This window comes from Balaenoptera physalus (genome assembly GCF_965194825.1).
Source record: "Balaenoptera physalus genome assembly, chromosome: 2".
Classification (NCBI taxonomy): Eukaryota; Metazoa; Chordata; class Mammalia; order Artiodactyla; family Balaenopteridae; genus Balaenoptera; species Balaenoptera physalus.
In genome coordinates, this window is record NC_138883.1 from 116,518,704 (window position 1) to 116,545,654 (window position 26,951).

General features: G+C 48.7%; 2 protein-coding genes across 13 annotated transcripts in view; both read right to left on the bottom strand.

The window, feature by feature from the left end:
- Positions 1-8,404, bottom strand: part of PARP6 (poly(ADP-ribose) polymerase family member 6) — a 27,874-nt gene extending 19,470 nt beyond the window's left edge. For 5 of the 7 annotated variants that reach the window (XR_014257993.1, XM_082443879.1, XM_082443878.1 and 2 more), the window contains exons 1-8: positions 7,865-8,263; positions 6,774-7,030; positions 4,665-4,866; positions 3,935-4,012; positions 2,862-2,956; positions 2,347-2,407; positions 2,025-2,115; positions 1,514-1,580 (exon numbers count right to left, since the gene is read on the bottom strand). Coding sequence is in view for 6 of the 7 variants with exons in the window: in XM_082443879.1 (XP_082300005.1) it covers positions 1,514-1,580; positions 2,025-2,115; positions 2,347-2,407; positions 2,862-2,956; positions 3,935-4,012; positions 4,665-4,667 (395 nt within the window). In the remaining variant the exon portion in view is untranslated. The other 2 variants (XM_082443875.1, XM_082443876.1) reach the window with 2 other exon arrangements.
- CELF6 (CUGBP Elav-like family member 6) overlaps positions 8,270-26,951 on the bottom strand; it is a 41,527-nt gene continuing 22,845 nt past the window's right edge. The window contains exons 4-13 of one of the 6 annotated variants that reach the window (XM_082444133.1): positions 23,385-23,513; positions 23,204-23,283; positions 22,902-23,045; positions 22,652-22,784; positions 22,400-22,546; positions 22,111-22,173; positions 21,777-21,857; positions 21,547-21,690; positions 20,769-20,859; positions 8,270-19,877 (exon numbers count right to left, since the gene is read on the bottom strand). In XM_082444133.1, coding sequence (XP_082300259.1) covers positions 20,783-20,859; positions 21,547-21,690; positions 21,777-21,857; positions 22,111-22,173; positions 22,400-22,546; positions 22,652-22,784; positions 22,902-23,045; positions 23,204-23,283; positions 23,385-23,513 — 998 coding nt within the window. In that variant the 3' untranslated portion in view covers positions 8,270-19,877; positions 20,769-20,782. Of the gene's footprint in view, positions 19,878-20,768; positions 20,925-21,546; positions 21,691-21,776; positions 21,858-22,110; positions 22,174-22,399; positions 22,547-22,651; positions 22,785-22,901; positions 23,046-23,203; positions 23,284-23,384; positions 23,514-26,951 lie in introns of all 6 variants that reach the window. The other 5 variants (XM_082444132.1, XM_082444134.1, XM_082444135.1 and 2 more) reach the window with 5 other exon arrangements.

Genomic DNA, 26,951 nt, shown 5'->3' on the forward strand with positions numbered 1-26,951 from the left:
TACTCATCCTCTCTGGCATCTGGCCCTCCTTGTAGAAATGCTCCTCCTTGCCTTCTCTGACTCTATTCTCTTCCCATTCTTCTCCAATTTCTCTGACCTACCTTCAGTGTTTCTTCTTCCTCTACCTACTCCTGGTATTTTGTCTGGGTTAAAGGGTGTTCTGCCCTTGATTTTATTTTCTTCTCGTTCTATCATGCTCTCCTTTAGCAATCTCATATTCTACACTGGGTGCAAGTCTCACCCATACACTGCTATATAACTTCAACCTGAACCTCTCCTGTAAGTATCAAATCTACATATCTAACTCTGTATTGAGCATCTCCACTGGAATATCCTAAAGTTAACTTTAAACAACATGTTTAAAATGGAACTAACTATCTGTCCTCATCCCACAAACGTGCTCCTCTTCCAAATCCCTTTATAAATGAGTGGTATTAAAATTTACACAGACATCTAGGCTGGAAACCTAAGAGTAATAATCCACTATTCCTTGGCTCTTATCATATACAACATACCCAAATCATTCTTCAAGTCTTATTGATTTTAAACCCTGCAAATTTCCCTAGTCTATCTCTCATCTCTAATCTTACCTACAGTTGTACTTTGGTTCAGGCTTTCATCATCTCATGTATGGACTTCTACAAATGTCTCCTACTAAAACAGTTCTGGTCTCTTATCTCACCCCTCCTACCTATTTTGCACAGTGCTACCAGAATGGTTTTTTTAAAACTAAATCTGACCATGTCCTTTCTCTGCCGAAAACCTTTCAATGCTCCCAAAAGCCCAAGATCCTCTCTGATTTGGACTCCTTCCTGCTTCTCTGGCTTTAACTTTAGTTCCTACCATTCTCCCCTTGCATTTTACTAGCAATACATAACTACTTGAAGCTTCCTACACACATGCTGCTTCACATGACTGTGCCCTCGCAAATGTTATTTACTCCACTGTCTACATGGGCAACTCTTATCCATCCTTGAAAACCAGTAATCATCTCCCTTTCATCTTTCATTCATCCACCTGCCACCAGACTGAGTTACACCTACACCTTCCTCTGTGTTCTTTCTAAATCTTACATATTCACTTGTATTAGAACATGTATCCACTGGACTCTATTTGGAACTTGACTGAGTTCACCTCTCAGTACTGTATACCAAATACTTAGCAAGGTGCTCACACATTCAATAAATTAAACCTGTCTGAAATCCTAGAGCCCCACTCTAAGGAAATGCGATGAGCATGACTCTAATTCCAGGGTTGCGCTTTTCCTTAAATGCTAAGTACTGATGAGCTTCACCTCTCACCTCCAGGAAGCCTCAAGGCCAGATACCCCAGAAACACAAGCTCCCTTACCTAACCATAAATTTGGCTCCCCAAATTAATTTTAGTCTTTCTTGGGCATATCTCAGAAATACACTTTTGGAAGGAAACATTCCATTCAGGAGTCTGCCTGTCCATCCACATGTCCATCTCTCTTTCCCTCAACGTTCATAACCAGAAAGATCAAAGTTCTTACTTTTTCAACTGAAGACCCAGCCCAAATCCTTCCTTATTTGATGGCTGGAAAACCTCAATTGATGGTTCTGCAAAGAGAAGAGAAAGCTCCTACTATGTATACATGTCTATCCTCCTGGGAGTCCAAAGCCCCAGTTCAGTGGATTAGCTTCCTCAGATTCTAAGGGTACTCTAAACAATAATGATGGACAAGGAAAATATCTGAGGCAGAGGGTAGATTCTGGGAACTGTCTGACCAATTTCAAATATCCTCAACTTATACTGTAAGTTGAGGGGAAGGGGAGGAATAAATAATATCTGGGAACTAGAGAATACAATTTCATTAACCAAGAAGGCCTTTAAGGCATGACTATCAGGCAACAGGGTATGAAGACACCAATGAGAAGAGACTGAAAAGCTCCTACCAATGGCCTACAGATACACCAACAGGCCTTGTTCCTAGTTTTTCTCTACCTCAGTTAACTCAGGATGAGACCACAGAGCACCCACACGCCCAAAGTCACTGCCTTTACCCGGCCCATCAAGGTACTGGGAGAGCGAAAATCGCAGCCTCAACACAATAGGTTCTGTCCGGAGGACCTTCCAGGCTGTAGAAACTTCCTCCTAAAAGAGTAACGTCAATAGTTTCTAGTTTAGCAACAGAGAGGAATGGACTTGAAGTTTTCGCTATATGATACACACATGCACACAGCACTGTCTGCTGATGATCTAGGAAAGACAGGTATGAATAATATGTGCTTCAAATACAGCAGTCAGGAACAAGACTCCAGGCCTACATGGCAAAATCCACAAGCCCAACTAGACATGTTGTTGGTGGGTACTAGCACCACTTACATCGAGGAAGCTGATGTTGATGTGGAGGTCAATGTCCACGTCATCAATAGTTCCATATTCTCTATAGAGATACAGGCAACCACATGTGAGACTCATTAAGGGAGAAAGAAGGGAACAGAGACTGAGGTGGAGGGAGAACTGAGCCTGGGGATAAGGGAGAGGGAAGGGTGGAAGGCAGCTCTGTATTTAGGTTCTTAGCTACAGCCTGAAGCCACTTTTATGATCTGGGCCTTTGCCAGGCCAGAAGCCCTTCTTACCTCAAAGGTGAAACTATCAGCCTAGAGGAGTCTAGGATAAGAGGGAACTTCTAAGAAAAGTGGCTATACTTTCCTACTTACTCCTGTCAGCCAACCTCAAGTATTCTAAACAACTCCCACCATCATTAAGCTCAAAACTTATCAAGGTCCACAGACCACCCGCCCCCCCCATCATACCATAAAGAAAAGACCTCTACCCTTTTAACAACTCAGAAAGAAGTGGCTGAGTCCCCTGCCATCCCTGAAGTAGAGTCCCACCTGATGGATACAGAGTTTTCACTGTAGATCTCCTTCACTGCTTCAATGTCTGCATCAAGCTGTGGGTGTCGATATAAGTCAGCTGCACAGCTCCCCTGAGTCAGCAGCAAAAATGGTGGAGGGGAAAGATAGAGGGGAAGAGAGATGAAAAACAGAACATGAAAAAACATCCAGAACAGGGATATCAAACTACAGCAATACATACAAGCAAAAGCTGCTTATATGAAGGGGCTTTTGGTGGTGGCCCAAGCTGGGCCACCAGACAAGTCTCGCTGACAGACAAGTCTCCCTCCATCACCACTCTAGGAAGTTTTAGTAGACCAATGGCAGGCTTTGCTTAAGGAGTTCACATCGTTAAGTCTCAGCTTCTTCTCTCAACCCTGACCAGGACACTTAGGGATCCCTTCTGTAAGAACTAGAACAGGCTGAAGAGTACAGAATTTAACTCAGATTGGTTCTGTCTAGAGTCCAACATTCCTGCTCAGGATCATGCCCTAGGCAGTGATAGCATTAAACAATCATTGGTAGAATAATCTTTTAAAAATTTGATCCTAATGAATGAAACGACCCCTGCTGGCTAGTGAGGGAATAGCCAGAAAATAATGTTTTCCAACTAAGAACATATGGGTCAGCGGTCCCCAACCTTTCTGGCACCATGGACCCGTTTCCTGGAAGACAATTTTTCCACAGACCGGGGTGGCGGGGGTGGAGGGTGGGGGCGGGAATGGGGATGGTTCGGGCAGTAATGCGGGCAATGGGGAGCAACGGGGAGCAGATGAAGCTTCGCTGGCCTGCTGCTCACCTCCTGCTGTGCAGCCCAGTTCCTAACAGGCCGCGGACCAGGGACCCCTGATATGGGTAACCTCCATGTACAGAGGGTGTAGTTTACACTGGGAAAGATATGAGTTCCAGGCAAGAGCAAAGATATGAAATCAGCTCTGACAAGACAATCCTCAGATTACAGTGACGTTGTATCTTCATCTCTACTCCAAAATAATCTTTCACTCTTGATGTATCCAGAGAAAGCACACATTTAGACCATCCAACATGGGTTTTGGGGGCTGTAATCTCACCTGAACTCCATAGAGAAAGTCCTCTGATTCATTATCTCCCTCCGAATCATCATCATTCCAGAACTGGCCTTTGATGTCCTAGTGATGAGAAGTAAGGATACAACCCTTTGTTGGGTCCCTGTTATCCCACGGAACAGAGTGGGGTTAGGATGGGAAACAGGTTTCCACAAAGAATGGGAGGTCCCTTGGGATAGAATAACTGAGGCCCTAATCCCTTTGCTCCCTTCCTCTCACCCTTTGGGAGCGTCTCAGTCTCTTCCTGAATCTGGTCATATCCATGGTCTAGCACTGACTTGGTGTCATGGAGGAAAGCACTAGGGAATTTTAGCCTTCTTAGGTATCGGGTATGATGATTGAGGCTCTGGTAGCCAGTGGGGGAGGCATGAGGAAGATTTCAATGTCAAGGTTGATTCCTAGGCATATCTAAGTTCTAGTACAAGCTGACCTCTTCTGGATCATTACCCAAGGTGGCTCTCAAGCATACCTAGCTCTTTTGTCTCATAACTCCCTTTCTAACCCTTATTTAACTCTCCCCTTCCTTCCCAAGAAAACTCCCTATACACACACCAAGTAATACTGTTTCCATGCCCCTTCTCCTTCCTTTAACTTCAAATAGCCACTCTATTTACCAAAAGGGTGGGAGGGGAAACACCGGGAAAAGGTGAGGTCTGCACTTTGTTCCATCTACCCCCTGGATAATCAGTTGGAGAGTTGGGCAGTCAGTTCTCACCATTGGGTCAGTGGGTCACACACACTCCCAGGTCAGTGCTAGGCAGCACCCCTCCATACCACCAGTTGAACCCAGGCCAACGAGATGGGCATTTAGGAGGCCACAAAGGGAGACAAGGGAGGGAGGGGGAGATGTCAGGGGCTGACTGGAGATCTGCTGAGGAAGGCAGGCTCTGCTGTTGTGGTGGTAACAAGTCACTGTCCTGTAGAAAGTAGACAACAATTGATCTCATCACCACTTAATAACTGGGTGGCATATACACAAGCACACATTTATGGGTACACTTTTATTATACACATGTACAGACACTTGAACACAGAGACATACTTGCATGCATGTACACACACCTGTACACACAGTTCTTTAAAAATAATGAACCGTGAAAGCACTATACAAACGTAAGACGCTATTGTTCTCCAGCTGGAGAGTTGTGATTGAAGCAAGTTCTTGCTCTAGTTCATAATGCTATATCAACCCCTGAAGCCAAAAATGATGACGGCAGGACCGGATGCTTATGCTACTCAGTCTAGTCGGTTCATTTTAGAATAATCTTCATAGCACCAACCACCATCAGAAGCAGACTCTTTTTTTGGACTCTTTACCCCTAGTTACTTCTCCAAATTGAGTCATTATCTCTTATTTAACACCAGTATCCATAAAAGCCTTTATGTAACAATCATAGCTAAGTTTAAAAGTCCTCAACAACACTGATCATTCTCTGGTAGACACAGTCTGAGTTGTCACAGCCAAAATAATGCCCTGGATTCCTCCTGGAACCTACTCCCTAAATAATGTAATAATGATCCTAAGAAATGCTCAGAAAAACACTAACCCCTACCCCTTTCACAAGATTAAAAACCACTGTCCTAGGCCTTCTTGGCTCTGCATTTATCTCAGTTTCATCCACTCCTACCTTACACAGAGGTGTTCTTGGTCTTTAATATGGTTCTATTTAATCTTAGGTTTCTAGATCAGTGGTTCTCGAGTAAGGTCTGTGGATGTGCAGCATCAATATCACCTGGGAATTTGTTAAAAATGTAAAGTCTCAGACCCCCTACTGAGACCTACTAATTAGAAACTTCAGAGGTCTAGTAATCTGTTTTAACAAGCCCTCCAAGTTATTCTGAGAACCACTGTTCTAAATCCTTGCGTGCTCCAAGGGCCTGTGGTCTGTTCCTCAGATACCAACTTAAACCTGGTAACTGACGCAGAATGGAGTTATAAAGCACAATGCCAGGGCCAACAGCACAGCAGTCCTCCAGCTGGCAGTGCTGACTGACCCATCAAAAACAATATGCAGAAAAAAAAAATGCAAAAGGAAACTGCAACTGAAGTCCTTAGAAGTGAAATGGCCTGATATCTGAGATTTGCTTTAAAGTACAACTCCAGCACAAAAAGGGGGAAGGGGGGGGAGATGAAATAAACATGGCAAAATGTTGATTACTGATGAAGCTGAATGATGAGTGCATAACGGTTTCTTACACTCTCTACTTCTGTGTATAGTTGGAAATTTTCATAAAAAGAAAAAAAAATCAGAGGCTACTCTTGTAAGGGCTCTCTTTAAAAAGTTAACTCTAAATGTGAAAAGGAAGATTATCACTAAGACTCCCTAAATGTCTCCTTGCTGTTCTTCAAACATTATCAAGCATATTCCCACCACACAGCCTTTGCCCCTGCTGGCCACCCTTCTTGGAATGCTTTTCAACCAGATACCCACATGGCTTACTCCTCTACCCTTTCAGATCTCTGCTTGAAGGTCACCTTGACTATCCTATATAAAACAGCAAAACCCCAACACACAACATACTGGCACTCTCCATCCCCCTTCCTTGCTTTTTTTCCACAGCACCTACCACGCTCTGACGTACAAAATGTTTGTTTATTGCATTATCTCCCACCAGAATGTAAGCTCTATGGTGGTAGAGGCTTTGACTCTTTTCATTGTCTATAATGTCAGCCCCTCAACACACATTTATTGAATGAGTGAATGAATGAATGAACTGTCTGCTGGAGACGCAAGCCAAAGAGGAGAGACATACAAGAACTTAAACACATCTACGTAGACAAAAATTATACAAAAATGATTTTAAAAAGCAAGACTCCATTCACCTTCAAGAGCAGCCGAGAACCAGAATATGAAGACCTGGCGGCTGTGTTTGTGAGATTTGAAAATAAACAGTCAGGTGCTGATCTGGATGATCACAGAGGAATAAAGAGGGAGGCACTAACGTCCAGCCTGGGCTGTCTTGGGCTGGGTGGTAGGATGATGGCAGCGTAGGCCAGAAGTACCAACTTTCACAAGCTCTCTGTCACTGTGGAAGTCAAGAAAACTTAGTCTCTCTCCAAGGGCTGTTGCTGCTTGGCTTCTGTTGTTATCACAAGGAGAAAAAGGTAGTTCAGAGGGAATTTTTCCTGGCCAGGGAAAAGACAATTCAGAAACGACCACCTTTTTCAAACCAGGCTGTTTCAGTGAAAGGGACTCCCACCTTCTAATCTCAAGGCTCATTTCTCTGGAGAGATGGAGAATGGGTTTAAATGGTGAAGAGTGGGAAAAGGGGAAGGGTGGGTAGTTATGGAATTCACGGAATCACAGACATTTTAAAGAGGAATAAGCCTGAAAGATGGTCTATTTCAAAGCTTTCATGTTATGTATAGAATAATCAGGTGTAGGGAGGTCAAGCTACTTGCTTAGGGTCAGGAGTAAAGTGGAATTGGGACTTACACACACATCTGACAGGTTCTAATTACAGCCACTCTTCCTGTGATTTGGTTTCAACCACTTAAGGGAACTGTTAATGAATTAAGCAAGAGAGACCTATCTAACTTATCCAAATGAGGTAAAGCAGGGAACCTTTCAAGAAAGGCCAGGCCAAATACAGACTGTGTGAAGAATGCCCAGAGAAGGGTGTCTGTCGTTCAGTGCTTTGGATGATGGCAGCTAACGGAGAATTTGCATGGGGACAGGCCAAATGTAAATAAGCCTCAAGTCCGTATGACAAAGGTCCTGGCCTAGGCCCAAGGGCGCTTCTCCGGTGTGACAACTTTACATCTAGTCAAAGCCTCCGATCTCAACGTTTATACTCTGGGTTTGACTCCCAGCTTTGTGGTACTGGGCAAGCAGGTTACTCCGCTCTACAGTGAGCGCTCCTCTCAGAAAGCCTAGGCCACGGAACAAAGAGTGCGGGGGAGAAGCCACAGACCTGCGATTCCCGCAGCCTAGCGCTATCCAGGACACCCGGCGGAGGCAGAGGCCGGCGTGAGCCCCTGAACACTGGCTGCCACCGCGCTCTCAGGACAGGCCCTGAGGCCTCCTTTAGGGGAGCAATTAAAAGCTCTTCTCCGGTTTCCTCCGGAGACCCCAAAGACACCCAACACCTGCCTCCCGGGGAAGAAGCTCTGTGCCCGATCTGCGTCGCCAGCTGCCCAGCCTTCAGCGAAGCCTGTCAAGCCCAGGAGGGCCCCTCAGAGCCACCCGGCGCAAGCTCCTCACTTTATCCACCCCGGCCGAGGCGGGGCGGGCCCCACACCCTTCCCGCGGCCCGGCCGCCCCGCCCCGTCCCGTCCCCGTGGCGGCCGCCTCACAGGCTGGCCTCGTGAGTACTCACGGCGACCCCGGGCCGCGCGCGGCCGCCGCCGAGGGAACTAGCGGCCCGGGACGCCCCGCGGGGGCGGAGCGGCAAGCCAAGGGGCGGGGGCCGGGCCGGGCGGACGAGGTCGCGTAACTCCACGCCTCGTCGTTCCGTCACGGCCGCGCTGAGCCACTCTGCGCACGCTCGCGCGGCGGCACCGTGACCACGTGGCCCGCTCCGGACCAACTGCCACGCGGCCTGCCCCTGGGCCCACCACCTCCCCCGACGCCTGGTTGGGGCGCCTGCGCAGTGATCGCTGGTTGGGTGCGAGGGGCGGAGCGGAGGGTGGCGCCTGCGCCGTGGGGCTGGGCGGGTGCGTGGAGAAACGAGAGGCCCGGCGGGTGCGCGGAGGGCCCTCTGAACAAAACTGTTGGCGTTTGGCGCCCCTTGTGGTTGGGAGGAAGGAGCGGGGAAGGCAATCCCGGCTACCTCTCTTCTTTAGAACCTGGGTGGCGGATAAAGACTGAGACGGTCCCCCTGAGACCCTGCTGACTCCAAGAATCTCTAGTTTGTAACACCTTAGGGTCTTTTAATTCTTTTGTTTTTAATTTTTTTTCTTTTTTGGCTGCACCACGCAGCATGTGATATCTTAGTTCCCCTACCAGGGATTGAACCTGAGCCCCCTGCATTGGGAGCACAGACTCTTAACCATCGGACCGCCAGGGAAGTCCCAGAGTCTTTTAATTCTTAAGTTTAACTCTTTTGCTCCCCTGGTAGCTGTGGGGTGCTGGAAAGCACTCTGGCCATCTATTGGGACAAACTGGGTTCAAAGCTTGGTTTCAGCACTTACTGATTGTTCAGCCTTAAACCAAGACTTTCACTTTCTGAGTCTTAGTTTTCTCATCTGTAAAGTGGGGACAATGATATCTGTTTAACGGGGCTGTTGTGGTGAGGATGAAATGAGATGGTATGTCGAACCGTATGAATGTGCAGGTATTTGACTCTTTATATTTTATAAAACAGAAATTTCATATGGTTCAACCTAACACATATAAAGTAACCAGCAGAATACCTGGGACTAGGAAGTCGTCCATAAATGGAAGCTATTAAGCGTGGTTATTATGGTTATTCCCCTGAGATGTGGCCAGACCTCCCTTCATCCTTATCAGAGTTGGGTGTCTTGGAGCTCCCATGTGCCCCTCTTTTCCATCAGCACTAATGGGGAAAAGCTTATATCTACTTACCTTCCTCATTCCCTCTTTTTAGCTAGACACAGCGTACACAGGAAGGCTTTGGCTCTGAGTGATGTAAACACGAGACATATCTATCCCTCCAGAGCTGGCCTCAGTCAGAATTTTTGCAGTGAGGGACTTCCCTGGTGGCGCAGTGGATAAGACTCCGTGCTCCCAATGCAGGGAGCCTGGGTTCGATCCCTGGTCAGGGAACTAGATCTCACATGCATGCCACAACTAAGAGTTTGCATGCCACAACTAAGGAGCCCGTGTGCCACAACTAAGGAGCCCACATGCTGTAACTAAGGAGCCCACCTGCCACAACTAAGACCTGGCACAACCAAATAAATAAATATTTTAAAATATATATATATATAAAAAATTTCGCAGTGATGTTTTTTACATTTGGATAACCTCAGCATCTCCCTTCTCACTCTCCCTTTTGATATCCCTGCTCTTCTCACCTGGCCTCTGAGCCTGGGCTTCAACACTGTCTTAATATTAGTTTGTTACACCCATTGTGTATAATAACTGAAAAAAGTGAGGTATATAAAATAACAGGACTTGGAGCCTTAGTGGCAGAATGTAGTTCAGAGTCGTTGGGGAAGGAGTTGGCTCTGCTCCCTCAAACAACTCACCAGCAAGGGCCCCATAGCTGCTTTGGAGAGCCAAGCATGTGTGGAAGTGTTCGAACAGAAGCACTTTGGGTAAGCACGGGAGGTCTGTCCCCATGGGTGAAATGTCAAAGTCCAGTATTCCATAACCTTCCAGGATTTCCCCTCCTCACTTCCCCCCAACTCACACCACCAGCTCTTCTACTCATTATGAATCCCACGAATCTCAACTGCCTCATAGTTGATCAGTATTTTCCTGGCTTCACTTTTTCCATCCGGTCTAGATCCTATGGTCAGTTACTTTAACCACATTTTTGCTAATATGCTTGCCCTTAGAATCATAACCACAGATATTCCAGCCATCTACCTTCTCTATTCTCCTATCCTAAACCAGGATAAAGGAAATCACCCAGTCCTGCAGAATTGAGCTTGTGAGTGGACACTGTTTTATGTTAGTCCAGCCCACAAGCCCTATTCTTTGGGAATTAAATTTTCCACACTCACTCTCCAGATCTATAGGCTCCAGGGCCATGTTTGTTTTCTGTGACCCCTGGCATTCTGGCTGCAGTTTATCAAACTGTGAGTGGATTCCTAATCCGAGCTGAGCTAAGCAAATGTTCTCTCCTGGGAATCTTGGATTAGGGCTGAGAGATTATGATTCTAACTGGACTGGTTTCTTGAGCAGAAGAGATATAAACTCAGGAGCTATTGTGCATCCACCTCCCAGATACTATGAGGAATGAGGAATGCAGAAAGTTTATCTGCAGAGAGAGAATGAAGCCTGGACAGGCAGAGACCAGAAATCATGAGACTGCTGTCTGGTTCCTGAAAGTTTCCCAGACCATTTCTGAGGTCCTCTGACCTTAGAATCTATGAGTCACCTTTATCTAGAATAAATCGTTAAGAAAACTTACCCTGGACCCGATATAGAGCTACAACAAATTCACAGTCTCCTCAGCTAGGCCCTGAGTGTACCCAGCAATCCTTCTACACATCAGCTTCCGCCACCATCCCCCATTCTGCTTCACAGAGAAAATAAAGGCAACGGGGAGGAAACTGCCTTAATGTTCAGCCCCCTCCAAACATTTGAATCTCTCCCTCCATTTCTTTCTCAGAGGTAGTGAGGTCTCCCTTCAAATCCAAGCTTAATCGTTTCACTGCAATTTGTTTTTCACTCCCTTTGTCTCTTCAGGAAATTTGATCCTTTATTTTCATCTCTTTCACGGATAGTCAACTTCTTCCTCTCTCCTACTCTTTGATCTCGGCATATAAACTTGATCAACTAGCCCAACCTAAAAAAAAATCCAACTTTAATCCCACACATTACTGATTATTACACACTTTTTCTTGCCTTCAACCAAGCTTCTAGGGAGTGGTTTACACTCTCCATCTCTACTTCCTTACCTCCCATGTGTTCCGTAAATCTAGTGCCATCTTACCTCTCCCCCAAATCTCTACTGAAAATACTTTCACCAAAGTTACAGATGACTTCTGAGCTGCCGAACCCACTGGAAAATTCCAGGCTCAACTGATTTGACCATTGATGTCTGTTGGCATCGTTGATCAGCAGTCCCTGCATCCCTTTCCTCTGTTGGCTCCTATGGGCTATGTTCTTCCAGTTTCTTCCTAAACCTCATGTGGCTCCTTGACAACTTCCTTAATAGACTCCTTTTCTGTCATTCATCATTTAAATAATAATAATTTTTAAAAAACAGTTCAGTCAACACCCATTTCTCATTTCATCACTCTTTCCAGTGACTTCCCAGAATCTGATTCCCCTTCCTGTGTTACACGTCTTGGAGGTAAGCAGAGCCCACCTTCCATGACAGATATTGAAAAGGTTGGGTCTTTGCTTTCCCAGCTTTTTGGCATCTAAGACAGAGGTCTGTGACCTAAGCTTGGCCAAGTAGCCCCCAGAAAAGTAGATTCTGGAGTAAATGATTCAGAGAAATAGAACCATGGAGAATTCATCCTGGTGGCAGTGGCCACAGTGCGATCAGCTCTATCCTGTGCTTGGGGGCTGTAGTGGTGTGGGTACTGGTGATGGTGACATCCAGTGTCCAATGGTAATGACAGTTGCAATATTCTCACTGTGCTGGTCTGACATCTGATTTTGGCTTTTGCTCTGGTGGACTGGCCTCCCATTGTTCCCAGTTGCTTCTCAAGTTTGCATGTCCTGCTTGGCAATCCCGTGACCCACCCAGTGCCGTTTCAAGAGACGGCTTTTCTAGAATTTGAAGAAGAATAGATACATGTATATGTTACCAAAAAAAACCAAAAACAAAAACTAATAAGCCTGGGAAATCTTTTTCTTAGAATGAGAGAGGTGTAAGTGAGAACACAGTAAAAAGTGTTTCTAGTTCTTTGCTAGCACTAAAAGAAAAAACTGGCTTTTCTGTTTAAATCGTCCTGTGTGACACGCTGACTGCAGGTGACTGGGATTCCCGAATATACATCTCCACCCTTTACCTCTTGCATTTCAAGTTGCCTTTTAGACAACTCCACTTGTATGTCTCACAGGCAAACTCTTCTTCTTCCTCTCAATCTGCATTTCTTTCATGACCCTAGCTTAGTAAATAGCACCCATGACTTGTTCAGCCGGAACCCTGAGAGGAAAACAACTTAGACTTCTCCCGCCCTCATGTGAACAGAACCAATTTTACCTCTTAATACATCTTAAATCAATCCCTCTTTTATATTCCTACTCTTCCTCACCAGAACCATTGTTCTAGCCTCCTAACTAGACCTGCTATCCCAGTCTCAACTCTTCTGATCTCTTCTCCACTTAGCTGCCTAGGGGAATCTTTCTAAAACCCAAAGCTGATCAGGTCACTCCTCTGTTAAAATTCTTCAATGGCTCCTTACCACCTCCAGGATAAAATATGTACCCCTTCTATGGCTGTGGCTCCTATTTGACTCTCAGCACTCCCTCACCTGCATCCTACGCTCCAGCCAGGTCAAACTACACGTTTTTACAGACCATGCAGGACATGTCTTTACATTCTATGACTACTTAGTGGGGTGACAGTCACAGTGTCACCTCTGCTCCCTCCCGCTTTCCACCACACAGAGATGGATACATGACCCATCAGGCCAGGCAGGGGACTCCATCCCCCTGGCCAAAGTGATTAGTTCAGGTAAGGGTTTGTCACCTAAGCAGAGCCAATCATAACCTTCCCCTTAAACTCTCTTGCTTTTGAGGCCATGGTGCCAGGAGCATATGAGATTGAAGCTGCTGGCACCCAGCTCTCTATCACAGGGAGAAAGTATATTTATGGCAGGAAAGAGAAGGGGACAAGGAACGAAGAGAAGCAGAGCCCTGAGAGATGAAGTGAGAGAGGTCTGATGACATTTGTTTGAGCCCTTGAATTCAGCCCTGCCTGGTTGGTAATAGCACTACACTTCTCAGCTCCCTTCTTGCTTAAGCTGGTTTGGGTTGGTTCCTGTCGCTTGTAATTAAACCAGACCTAATACACAAATGGAATGGTGTGTGCAATCAACAGACTCTAGAATGTGGATCTGGTGGAACTGAAGTGAAGTGGAGGCAGTGTGGGCATCTGCCCATCCTTGAGCGGGAAGTTAGAAATCCCTGTTATGTGGTATCAGGTCAGCTGGTTACATGATCTATTTTATCTGGAGCTTTGGGTCAGGCATCCATCCTAGATGGAGACTCCAGGGACACATTGGACAAATGTCTGGATGTTGGAGTATGCTGGCCTCTCGCAAGATTTCTAGCAAGGAACTGCAGTTCAGCTTGCTTCCATGCTGGCAGAACCAGACCACATGCAGCTTTGTTTAGAGTTGCCTTTTTTGCCTTTGGCCTGCTAGCTAGACTGCCAAGGGTCAGATAATCATGTGTCTTATAGATTATAAAAGCCAGATCCTCTACCCCAAACTAAAATGAGTGAGGACAAAGGCAGAGATGTGGGACATCAAGCAGGAGATACTGGAGCTTAGGGCCTGGGAAGTTCTAGAGAAAAAGCCTGATGCTCCGAGCCACACCTGAATGCATCTTTTTTCTCCCAAATTAAGTAATGTTTATTTTACTTAAAATTCAGACAGTCCTGGGGATTCTGGTGCCTGGGGACCTTGGCTGTGAATCCTGTGGGAAAAAGTGAGATGTATTGGTCACAACCCTCATGCACCTTTCTGGGCTCCCTGGGCCACCTCCGTCTTTCTCTCGCTTGGTTGGCACCCCACCCATGCCAAGTAGTCCCTCCACTTCCACATTTGTGGTAGAAATGCCACATGGCAGGCATGGGATCTGACTTCCCAAGCAGCAACCCAGGGGGTGATGCAACTCAGAAATGCAGTGGAGTTAGCTCTCCGTGAGGTACACCTTGGCCAGTAGAAAACAGGAGATGAGAGGGGAACGAATGGGAAAATTCCCTCTCAGTTCTCCTCCTGGTGAACTGTTCTAAGGTGGAGTTTCTCCCTGCAAACACCATGTGCTTTAGCAAACAGTCCTGTCAAGTCACCTGCTCTCTCCTCACAGCTCATGTGAAACAGTGGCCACGACAGTAATACGTTGTCTTGCGTTGTTTCACATCTTTCTCCCCTGCCACATGTCTCTTCTCCCCTCTCATCATCCTGGGCTTCCGTCTCCCCAAAAAGTGTGAGCACTTTAATCCTTGCCTCAGAGTCTGCTTTCTAGAGCACCTGGGTTAAGATATGGAGCCGCAATCAAAGCCCCCATCCCAACACTGAGTCCCAACAGTGGGGTAGCAAGAAGGTCCTGAGGGCACAACTGATTTTTCCTGCTCGCATGCAGGAAATCCAGCCCAGACTGCTGGATTCCTGTCAGAGGTCCGGTGGCAAGGGTGCAGGGTCAGCCCATTTCTGGCATACTCCCCAGAAGAAGCTGAGGCTAATTTTCTCAGGCTCTTTCTGTGGTTCCCTGCATTTTCTCCTGGGTACCTAAGACTTACCTTTGGAAGAGTCAAACCCAGGCTTGCAGCTTGCTCTGCCTTCTGGGTCTCTGTGCTCTTAGGCCACTAGAGGGCAGGAGGCTAGAGCATGGAAGTTCAAAGTCCCCTCTACAGATGGCCAATCAAAGGCTCTGATCAGCCCAGGCTGCCATACTGTGATGGCAGTGTCTGAAGCGGGGTTGGGGAGAAAAGGAGTAGCTCTCCACCCTTTCTGAGTTTGCACTTGGCGCAGACTTGGTCAACTCTTTGTGGACCTCACATGGCTCAAGCTCGAAGGGCAGCTACAGAATCCGCTTTGGCTCTGAGCTTCCTGAGCCCATGAGGTTTATTCCTTCATTGGTTCTCCCAAAGAACACAGGGCTGTGTAACATGCTTGAGCAAATATACTGGCTGAGGGAGGCGCACAGGCCCAAAACAGCCTCTGAATCCCTGCTGGATTTGGCTGTGTCACAGTGAAGGCAGGTACAGTGAGGACAGTGGATGCCCAAAGATTGCAAACAAAGCTGGAAAAGATAAACAGAGATTCTGTGACCTCCCTGACCTTAGTACCCTCTTTTGGAGGGTATTACATGCATGTTCTGTTCCACTGAGGCAGAGGTGAGACCCCAGGTCTGGTCAGAGCACACAGTAGATCCAGAGCTGCTTCTGAGGTCAGAGGTTGTCAGTCCCATCTCAGACCAAAGGTCTTTTCTCTCTGTATCCAAGACACCCAGGTTGCATCCAGAGAGACAGAGAGAAATTCCGGGGGCCCTCCTGAAGGCTGAAGACTCTGCCAACAGTCCCCAAGTTAAACAAGTTCTCAGAGGGCCCCCCAATTCAATGTCCACTGACAGACTCTTCTCAGGAGTGCTTTGATGATGTGGCCTTAGTGTAATAATGGACCATGGCCAGAGGGCGAGGAGTGGAGCAAGCTGCAGATTGTCCAAAATGAGTGCTTGTGCCTCACTCCTGTCCTAAGCATTGCCTTGGGGCTGAGACCTAGGAGCCAGTACCACTTAGGGATTTTGACTATCTAGTCAGGGTCACTGGAGCATGAGCCAGCCAAGTGTTATATAGGTAATCTCTCTCTGAGGGCACTGAGCAGATTAAGGTTGACTTATTATCACAGACAGGCTATTGTGGAAACCATGAAGCTGAGGGGGAGGGGAATGGGCCAAGTGTGACCTGTTGCTAACAGACAGAAACCACAAGGGCCAGATCCAGACTCAAGGACAAGAACTCAGCAAGATTCTTGATGATGGTTACTAGCTCACAGAGAGCCCAGGAAGCAAATCACGTGGAGTGAAAGGAATTGTCCAGAGAATCCTCACCAGGCAATCGGGGATCTGGGAAGGCATAATCTCTAAGGCAATCTTTAGGTCCAAACCCATGTCTAAAGGGAGGGTGGATGATTCAATTCCAGAAGAGGCATCTTCTCAGGGCTGTCCATAAAGGAGGGAGATATTTCCCACTGGAAAGGATCAAGAGCGATCAGTTTTGTTGACGAAGAAACTTGCTCCACTGTCCAGGAGGATGTGCTATGTGCTATAGGTTAGTGACCATTGTTTTCTCTTCTCCCCTATTCCAAATGGAAGGGTTTTTTTTGTCTTTTTTTAAAAATGGTTACCCTATTTCTCTCCATATTGGTTATGTAGGGGTAGCTAAATTTATCTTTAAGCCAGAGATTGCAAAAAAACAAGAAGTTATATCCAGACCTGATCAAGAATTGCACATCACAAAGGGACCCTGGACTGAGGGCTCAGTAAAGCAACTGGGCATGATTCTGTTTTTTCTCCTATTGAGAAGTGGGTGAGTGTGTTTCTTGTTGGGCCTAGGAACATTGCATTGTTAGGCAGGCACATTTTTGAAAGTGTATGTTTGTCAAGAAAAGTATAGGTGGAAGGTGAACAATAAAGGGGAGGAATACTGTGGATGCAAATTGCTTATCTGCCCATCATCCCTTCTTTCGAAGACCCAGTTCTCCCCTCCACACAGTCCTTGTGAAGTTGTCAATGACGGTGGCCTACTCTTCCACCCTAGAGGTAGCCACATGTCCATTCTGGCCAAAGTCCTCCCAAGGTCTTTAGAGCTAGAACTAGTGAGGCCACCAAATAGAAGGAAGCAGAGCCGAGAGATGGAGACATCATCATTTGAACCCCTAGATCAAGCCATGCCTAAAGGTAGATACATCCTTTGATTTATCAATTATGTAAGCCAACTAATTTCCTATTGGCTTAAACATGTTTGAGTTGGGTTTTTGACACTTGCAGCTGAAAGGATTTGGACTAACACATGCACACACAACAGAGACACAAACACCATTGTTGCTTAAACTCATTAGACATTATACTGCGTCTTCCATGAGCTTATAGGGATCAGCAAACTTTTTATCTAAAGGACCAGATAAATCTTTTAGGCTTTGTGGGCCACATATGGTCTCTGTCTCATATTCTTTTTTGTTTTATCTTAACAGCCCTTTAAAAATGTAAAAAAACATTATTATTTGTAGGCCACACAAAAGCAGGCTGTAGGCCAGATTTGCCCACAGGCCATAGTTTGCCGACCCCTGATCTAGATCCTGCCAACCTCTGCAGCATTTATACATGGTCTGTCAGCCCCTAACCATGAAACAAGATACTTCAAATGCCATTTTGGTTTGTGTCTTGATGTGACTTGATGAGTTAAGGTTCAGGGTAGAGTTAGAAATGGGAAAGGGACTTATCTTGGTGCCCACTGTCTGCCCCATAATTGGCACTGAATAAACGGTAATCATTATGATTTCTTGGTAATAATTTATCAGCATGATGCGGCTGTCCAAATGGCTTTGTGCAAATGTGCCAGTTCATTCTCGAAGACCCTTCCCCTCCTTCATCTTCTTCAGTAAACCTTGCTCTGACCTGCCTTACCAGTCAAGTCTGAATTAGGTACTCTTCTTGCTATCACAGACTCTCTGGGGCCCTCCATTATAACTACATTATCGGACTGTCCTTCCCCTTAACTCTGAGTGCTTAGAACATGCCTGCACCCCAGCTCCTAGCACAGTGTTTAGCACCTAGCAGTGAGGGGTCTCTATGCCTCCATATGAACAGCTGTTTGAATGTGCAGGTGTTAACATTCCCATCGGTGACCAGGGTGGTCAGTCTACCTGTCAGCCCTGTGCACTACTGCACCTTACCTGGCAATGTTATTTTTCATCCCATTCCCTCCAAAAACGAGTCAAAGACAGAGGAACAGGTGGGAACAAATTTTCTTAGAAACTCTTATGAAGGAGGAACCCGCCGCCCCCGCCCCCACATGCTTTATTGTCTGATGTGATATCAGATCAGAGGCCTCCAGTCTCAGCAACATCTAGGGACCAGAGTGCCCACCACACAGCTGGGGTCCCAGACTAGTTTGATCCAGGTCTGTGGGGTAGAGGGAAAATTATCCTCCTAGGAAAAGTTATGTGCAAGGCCCTGCAGGCCCAGGAAAGGCTGACCAAGGCAAGTGAGTCATGGTGCTCTAAGCTGAATCTTTTGCCCATCTCACAGAAGCAGGCAGGAAGCACCACCATTGATCAGCTTTATATGGCACCCACTGTATACAACAGACAGACAAAGACAGACAGACAGAGCACACACCACTTCTAAGCTGAACACTGCTCACCATCTAGAAGCACCTTGGATAAGCACATTGAGACACTCTTGCATAGGAAAGATGTAGTTTTTAAAGGAATGATGAAGTATTTTGGCAAAACATCTACTTCCCTCCCAGGTCCTGGGTAAAGAGGGACCTCTAAATTCTGAAGCTTCTACATATTGAAAATTATCCCCTTCTCAATGGCAGTATATACAGTAGCGAACCTTCCAAGTCTGTTGTCACAGCCCTCTACATATATCCTGAATCTACTTTACCGGTGGGCAAACTTAGACTTAGAGACAGAAGGTGGTCTGGAGCAAGGGGACACTGGGGCTGGCTCAAGGTGAGGGGAAACAGGAGGTGTCTCGGCTCAGCCAAAGGCAGGGCCTCTGTCTAACTGGATGGGGAAGGGAAAGGCTGGGGTGGTCCAGACTCCCTTTCTTCCTGCCTGAGGAAGCAGTGGTTCCACGGGAAAGGCTGTCAAGAAGAAAAGGCAGGTTCCCACCCCTGCTGGCTTAAGGGGTTTTTCGGGGTGGCAAAGAGCAGGGCAGGCCAGAGCTCCTCCTTGAGGCCCCTTCGTGGATGCTCTCTGAGTTTGGGAATTGTGGGTTCACTGCTTCAATAACTCTCTTGTTACCTGCATATGGGCCCAGACCTCAAGTCCTTCATTATTTTTAAAAGGTGGTGGGGTGGAGGTGGGGGGGCGTTAAGAGGGAATGAGACACAGAACAATCTTTCCACAGCCTTCCTCTGCCTAGGCTGGGGCCTTCAAGGGTCTCCTTCACCCTGCCTCCTAGGGATATTTAAAGGCAGCTTTTATTAGACTCTATACTGTCCTTTTTGTTTCTCTTGTGATTTGTTTGTTTTTTTTGTTTTAATTTATATATATATATATATATATATATATATATATATATATATATATATATATATATATAAAATTCTATAATTCTTTAAAAAGCAATAGTCCTTTGGTCCCTAAACTCTAAGGAATGATATGATTTTGAAAGAAGTAAATCTGGGCTTCCCTCGTGGAGAAGCCCTTGGCACCCCCCAAGGCCCTCTGCTGGTTCCCCTAGACTCCTCAGCCAGCCCCAGCTGCCTTGCCAGCCTGAGCTCTACATCACAGGCACAGAACAACCCACTTGGTGAAAACAATCCTTAAAGTGGCCTGAGCCCAGGCACTGGCCTTGGGTCCACCTCCATCTGTGGCTGCTCCTTCAGGAAGGGCTGCTCAAGCATTTCTGTGCTTTTCTTTTCCTTTCTTCTCACTCTTCAGTTTCCAATGTTGGGTATTAATTGATAAGGAGAGAGAAAGGGAAAAAAAGGAAAAAAATCACTCTGGAGGGCAAGACAAGAAGAGCAGCTTTCCCTACCCGTGACAGATGAGTGGCTGGACCTCAGGCTCAGGTGAGTGGCTGGATCTCAGGCTCAGGTGAGTGGCTGGATCTCAGGCTTCCACTGAAGCCAGACCCTGGGTCCTGGGCAGATGACCTCAGCCCAGCACCCCCTCCAGAGGGCTCCCTGGGGGTAGTTCAAGTGAGGCAGGGTCCTCTGGACCTTCTGAGACAGCAATCTCTAAAAGTCACAGGCAGCCGGCCCTGCCAGAAACCTGAGAGCTTGTCATCGCCCTCCCCATCACCACCACGCCCTGTAGATCCTGCATCTTCAGTGTATTTGCTTCTCTCCTCATCTCCATGTTCACTGCCATTATCCCAGCCCTTACATCCTGTCCCTTCTTTGCTTAAACTCCTCAGTGGTCCTCTACCATCTTCAGGATAAAGTCCAAACTCATGGCCTTTAAGACCCTTCACAAGCTAGCACAAATGTACTTTTCTAGTCTCGTTCTCCACCCCCCTGCCCTCCCCACACAGGAATTCTCTACTATGGTCCCCTGTGGCTATCTCTGGAGTGGAATGAACCGGTTGGATCTTACTGTAATTGTCTCTCCCAGACTGTGGGGGCAGGAATGTTGTCTAATTTATCTCAGTCCTTAGATTGAAGGAAAAACACAGCCTCAAACTGAGGATTCCTCCTAACTCCTGGCTCTTCTCTCCCAGACTTTTTCAGAGGTCGGTGCCCCCAGCATCCCAAAAGGAATATCAAAGCTGAGAGCGCCTCCATCACTCAGGCCCCATCTGCCGGGGGTCCACTAAGGACTCACCTTTCTGTGGCTGGTCAGTGAGAGTACATCAGTAAGGCCGGTTGGCATCCTTGGGCCTCTTTAGCTGGACCTTGAGCCTCTTCATGCCAATCTGAAAGCCATTCATGGCCTGAATAGCTGTCTGGGCACTGGTTGGATTGTCAAAGCTAACAAACCCTGGAGGGTGTGTGCAGAGAGGTTAGCTGGGAACTCTGCATGGCAGGGCCTCCTTTCTCTATGACCAGCCCCTTCTCCTTGCCCCCTCAGGCCAGTTCCATCGATCAGTACTCCTCCACCCTCCAGTGTTTGCACGTGTGCACACACACGGACACATGCTCGTACTTACACAGGCAAGTGGCCTGAGTTTCCTAAACGTGTGATTCTTGGAAGGACAGGAGGTAATTCTGAGTGTGTGTATTGGGGAGGCAGGTAGTGTGTTGGTGGGGTGTTTCCCTGTGTTTCCCTGGCATGGGAAAACTCTCTCTCTCCACAGCCCCCATTCTGGTCCTCTGAATTGCAGTTGGAGGGGATCTCTGGTCCCAGACCCAGACTCCACCTGCCCTGGCTAGACTCTAAAGCCTAACCTGGTTGAAGATCTACCAGACACCTGACCTTCCCAGGTGAACCTGAAATAGACTTGTTCCTGGTCTGGGCTTAGCCTCATCATTGGTCTGTGACCCTGCTGAGCGCTATACACTCAGTTTCTAGGAATCATTGACTTCCGGAGGTACAGTCTTAGGGTCTGTAAGGAATCTCAAAGTTGGGAGTGGGAGAGGCCTAGGGATGGGGCTCAGCTCACCGAAACACTTGCTCTGGTTGGTGGCTCGATCCACAAAGACTTTGGCAGAGACAACGGCTCCAAAGGGCAGGAATGTCTGGATGAGTTCTGCATCACCAAACTCCTGAGGCAGGTGATAGATGAAGAGGTTACAGCCTTCGGGGCCTGCAGGAACAGGAGCAGGCTGGTTCAGGGGAGGAATCCTGAGTCCAGCCCCACCAGGCCCTGATCTCCAGACCCCTGTCCCTCACCTTCTCTTTGCTGCTGGGGCAGGCCTGAAGGCTGCTGGGGAAAAGTTGTGCTCACTGGGGCATAGGCCGACGGATAGGCTGCTGGAGACAGAGGTGGGAGTGGGCAGTGACCCCCAGGAGCCACCCCCAATCAGGGCCCCATCTGCCTGGCCACCTTTGACCAACTCAGCCAGTCCACAGTAACCCTCACCCCTAGAAAGGTCGTTCTGGGTCCAAGGGTGGGCGAAAGGAGGGTCGGACTCCTCAGAACAGAGCCTAACCCCCCCCCCCAAAATCTCCCTATTACTTTCTGGGGCCCTTCAAACCCCCCAGGCCGCGTAGCGCCAAGTGAAACCTGCGTAGTGGTGCATCCCAGCGTAGGCCTGCTGCAGGGGGTCAGCCACGCCGGGACTCTGGGCTGGGGAGAGAGGGGCGCAAGGCCCACAGTGAAGGTGGGCTGGCGGGCGGGCGGTCAGGGTAAGGTGAGAACGCAGGGAGTGTGGAGGGAGGCTGTGAGAGGCAGCAGGGAAGGAGGAGGAGTCCCTTCTCAAGGAGGCCAGGCCCTGCCACCCGCCCCCCACCCCGACCCCCGCTCCCCACTCCATTTTGGGGGAGATTTGGGCGGAGCGGGTGGGGGGGCCCACCTGGGTAAGGAGAGAGCCCGTTATTGTAGAGACTGTCCGAGCCAGGTTGCCCGTTGGTCTGGGGGGTCAGGGGGCCGAATCCATTGACCCCGATGGGCGCCGGGAGACCCGGAAGCGTGCTGGGGCCGCCGCCCTGCGGGGAGTTGGCTGCAGGTGGCGAGGAGGTGGGAGAGTCAGGCCGCAGCCCCGCCCCGCCCCGGCCCCGCCGCGGTCCCCGCCCCCGCCGCGGTCCCCGCCCCCTGCGCACAGTACCTGCAGCCGGCAAGAGCGGCGCGGCTATCAGGCTGAAGGCCGCCACGTGCTGCATCTGTGCCGCCACTGCGGCCACCGGGCCGAGGCCCGGGCCCTGCGCCGCCGCCAGCAGGGCCGCCTGGTGCTGCAGGATCTTTGGGAGGGAAGAAGGGCGGGTGTGGAGGGCCCAGCGGCGGGCATCTGCCCCGGCGCCCCACCCCGCGCCTGGCTCACCCGCTGCCCGCCCGCGCCCGCCGGGCCAGGCACTTACAGCGGTGGTGTAGGCTCCGCAGGCCCCCAGCGGCAGCGGCGCCGGCTGCAAGGCACCCAGCTGGCCCGCCATCTGCTGCATCCGCCGCAGCGCGCGCTCGCGGTCCGTGTCCGCCAGCTTGACCACGAGGCTGGACGAGGCGCCCTGGGTTAAGGCAGGGGAGGCTGCAAGGACGGGTCTAGACCTCAGCCCCGGCCCTGGGCCGAGGGCCTTGCTCCTCAGGCCCTTTCCCCGGCATGTGGGGAGGAGGAGCCAGTCCCCAGACCCCTGGCCTCACCCCGGGCCCCGGCGCCCGCCCTCACCGCCATGGTCCGGCTGCCGTGCAGACTCTGGATGGCCGCCTGAGCTTCCCCTTGACTCCCGAACTTCACAAAGGCACAGCCTGGGGCAGGATAGAGGTGGCTCAGGTCACAGAGGCCAAAGGGTCATGTGGTCCGGAGTGAGGCGGGGTCATCAGGAAATCCAGGGGTCAGCTCAAGTCACCTTTACTGGTGCCATCGGGGCTCCGCAAGACGGTGCACTCCTCGATGTGGCCAAAGGGCTGGAACAGGCGTCTGACGTCCTCCTCACCCTGTTGCTTGCCCAGCATACCCACAAACAGTTTTCGGTCCTCTGGGGACAAATCCAGGAGTCACCTGGGAACCCTAAGACCTCTTGGACTCCCCAGAGTAACAGGAGGAGCCTAGGAAGGTAGTTAACCACGGTCTAGCTCTGGGAAGAGGTGAGTGAGCAGGCCCTACTCACCTGGGGCCACAAGGTTGGGTTTCTTTGAGGGGCAGGATGACCTACAGACAGATCTGGAGGAAAGAAACTCCAGATTTCCAGCAGGAAAACCTGGGTCCTGGAACTCATTGCTGCTCTTGTGGGAAGTGATTCAGTCCACATTTTTGGTTGGACAGAGCCCTACATGCATCATTTTATATGTTTGACCTTTCTGTTCTTAGAGTCTGGGAAATGCTATTTTGGACCATTTCAGCCCTATTAAGGGAGGGGAGTCCTCGGAGGAGTCCTTGTATTCCTACTGGGTCTGGAGAAGATAAGTCCACCCTCCCGATAAGCCTGATGGCAGTGGCTAGAGTCCAGGATTCTGGGTCAAAAAAAAAACAGCACAGAAAGCAGTTGTCTCATTGCACTGCCTCAGCCCCAGACCACGAGCACTGGAATGATGAACCCCCAACTCTAGCACCCAACTCAACCTGCGTGCCCCTCCCAAAGGCCTAAAGAGAACAGGAAGCTTGGGTTCCTGATCCTCCAACGTTGGCATTTTGCCCACTATGCTTACTGAACTAATGACCCCTTTCCTTACCTCCCTTATTCCCTCACTGAGCTTCCAGGGCCCTCACTGAGCCCTGCTGCCTCCTCTCTGACTTCCCCTGTTTTCCTGCCTTGATCTCTCCCCAGGTGTTCATGCTATGGGAGAACAAGTTCTGCCTATAGACCTGGGTGGCCACCTGAGCATCCTTCCCTGTGTCCACCCTTCCTATGGGAATGGTAGAGATGCCCAGAAAGGGGCCATAAGCTGGGCCCCGTGACCTTGGAGAAAGCTGGAGAGCTGGGGCTGGAAACCAGGGCTTAGCTGCACATCCAGCAAGTCGGGCCTCAGGAGCACTATCCAGGAGTGTGTGGTAGAGGAGCCCAGCCCACAGGTCCTGCTGTCAAAGCCCCTCTCATCTGCACCAAGGTAAGTCTCTGATTTTGAGATGGGGCTTCATCAGCGTAATACAAGTTGGGAGAGAAAGAGTGGGTGGGAATCTGGCTTCAGGCTTCACCTTTGAGATCCTGAAGCCCAAGAAAACCCATCCCAAACTCCTTCACTCTTTGACAAGCTTGGCCGGGCTGATGGGGGTCCTTGGATCCTGAGTGCAAAGGAAACAAGGCTGGTGAAGGTCATAGACTGAAGCCTGGGTGACAGTGAAAAGGGAGAACAGACTGGCCAAAATTAGCAGTGGAGGGAATCTCCAACAAGGCTATGTGTGTCTGTCCATATTTCACCTGGATGGTGTGGGGTTCAGCCTAGGCTGCCCTGGGTACCTTGGTATCTGTCGCCTGCCTGTTAATGCTGTGTCTGTATGGAGGGCAGGGGCTGTGGCTTATATGGGACAGACAGAGTGTGTTTCAGCAGAATCCTGCCCTCTGTCCAGAGGATTACTGCCCAGAAATCCTGACGGGGAAAGGATAGATAATGTACTCGTGGCCAGAATTCCAGTAGAGGTACGAACCTTCTGTGGTAAGAGTACAAACCAGTGGGTGTACTTCACTCCTGGGAGGGTTAGCCACAGAATAGTGCCCTTGGAATGGATCGCTGGTTTCCTAACCTTTTAAAACAGCTGTGAAATCCATTGTTCTAACAAAAATATTAGGATGAAGCTCAAAATGTAAGAGAAAAGTAGAACTGCTTGCAAAAGCCAGAAAAGTAAGAGGAGGGCTGGAGTTCCTCTTGCTTCATCTTCCCCTGGTACTCCCTCGAGGGGGCTCCAAGGAAAGTCCTTTGTAAACCACTGACCTAAAAGACAGAGAATAGAATTCCACACGGTGTATGAAGAGGGATCTGAGATCATTCTCTTCAGGAACCTGAGAAGTCAGGAAAGGTCTTTCATGATTCTCTTGACTAATCTGATGGTGGCTTTGCCTTGACATTGGAAGACAGGCCCTATTTGGTCAGGGAATCAAACCCTCTGAGATTGTTATTGTTCTGCGCTATGAAACTAAATTATGCCCATGCATCTACAAGAGGCCCAGGAGGGGCTGGAGAAGTTCCTAGGGTCTCCAGAGTCTCAGGGCTTCATGATGCCCTAATTTATAGTGCAGCTGTGACATTGGGTAGGGTCTGCAAGATGGTGACAGCACCTAGGTAAGCTGTCATGCCACATGCAACAGCATCCAGGTAGCCCTAGGTAGGAAGAGAGAGATCATGGCTGAGATGGAGCCCCCCAGGACAGAAAAGAGGTTTGTGTGAACAGTGGTCCAATCCTTCATCTGCTCTTCCTCTTTCTGCTCTTTTCTGATGATGGTGGTCAGTCACAGCTCATGTCACAGACCATGAAATTCTCTGATCCTTCTGTTCCAGTGAGAGTCTCCCAAATTAAGAATTTCCATTTCCATGATAGGGCACTGACACTATGGTTCTAGATTACTGGGCTGTACAGAATTTGAAATTGAAATGAGGTTGGGCTATGGGCTAATCTCTATGCTGCCCATTTCACAGATATCACCTTGAATCCTGGTGTCCTCTTTGCCACTTTACAGGGACCTTGATGGTGTTTGACAGGAGGATGATCTGGGTCACAGTGAATATAAGCATCAGATGATCCTGAAATGGTGGGATAAATTTCTTAAGAGACCTGGTCAAAGAGAATTACAGGCTAGACTCCTGAGAGTAGCCCGCAAATCCACAGCCCTGAAGATTTTGAGGGCTGATGCATGCTCCCAGAGAGATGGAGATGATGGGATATAGCCCAGAAAATGCAATATCCTGTAGGTCAAACTATACCAGTTTGGTAGAAAGAGGATTCTGTAAGAGGTAGGTCGGAAATGTCTGAATAAATTCATTCCATGAGTGGTGGGTGGGTCCCTAGAAAGATGGAAATTCAAACTGGGAGGCTCAACTTTCCTGGAGTGGATGGAATTGGAAGATAGCATCAGTGTGGAGTTGAGACATAGTTGGAAAGACACACAGCTGAACGGTGTAACTGCATTTTCATGATGGCCACCTATGTGTACTCCTTGCTCTTCTACCAAATGCTTTTTTGACCCCAAACCAAGTTGTTTGGACCCTAGAGGTTCATCTCCATAAAGCTGTCTTGCGCAGCTGGTCATACAGGGATTCTAATGTAGCAAATGATGGGGTTGGAAGCCCAGAGTCAGAGTCAGTCCACTCCATCTTCCTCAGGAAAGGTATCAATATGCTGTTCTAGAAAGAAGGCTCTGCCCAAGTTGACCCAAAGGAGTCCCAAGTTTCTGGCTTCTAAGCCCCTCACAGCCACTCACTTCCATGTTGGTGGGATATCATGATTGTAGAAACAGTGCAGGGACAAGATTTCAGCATTGGGG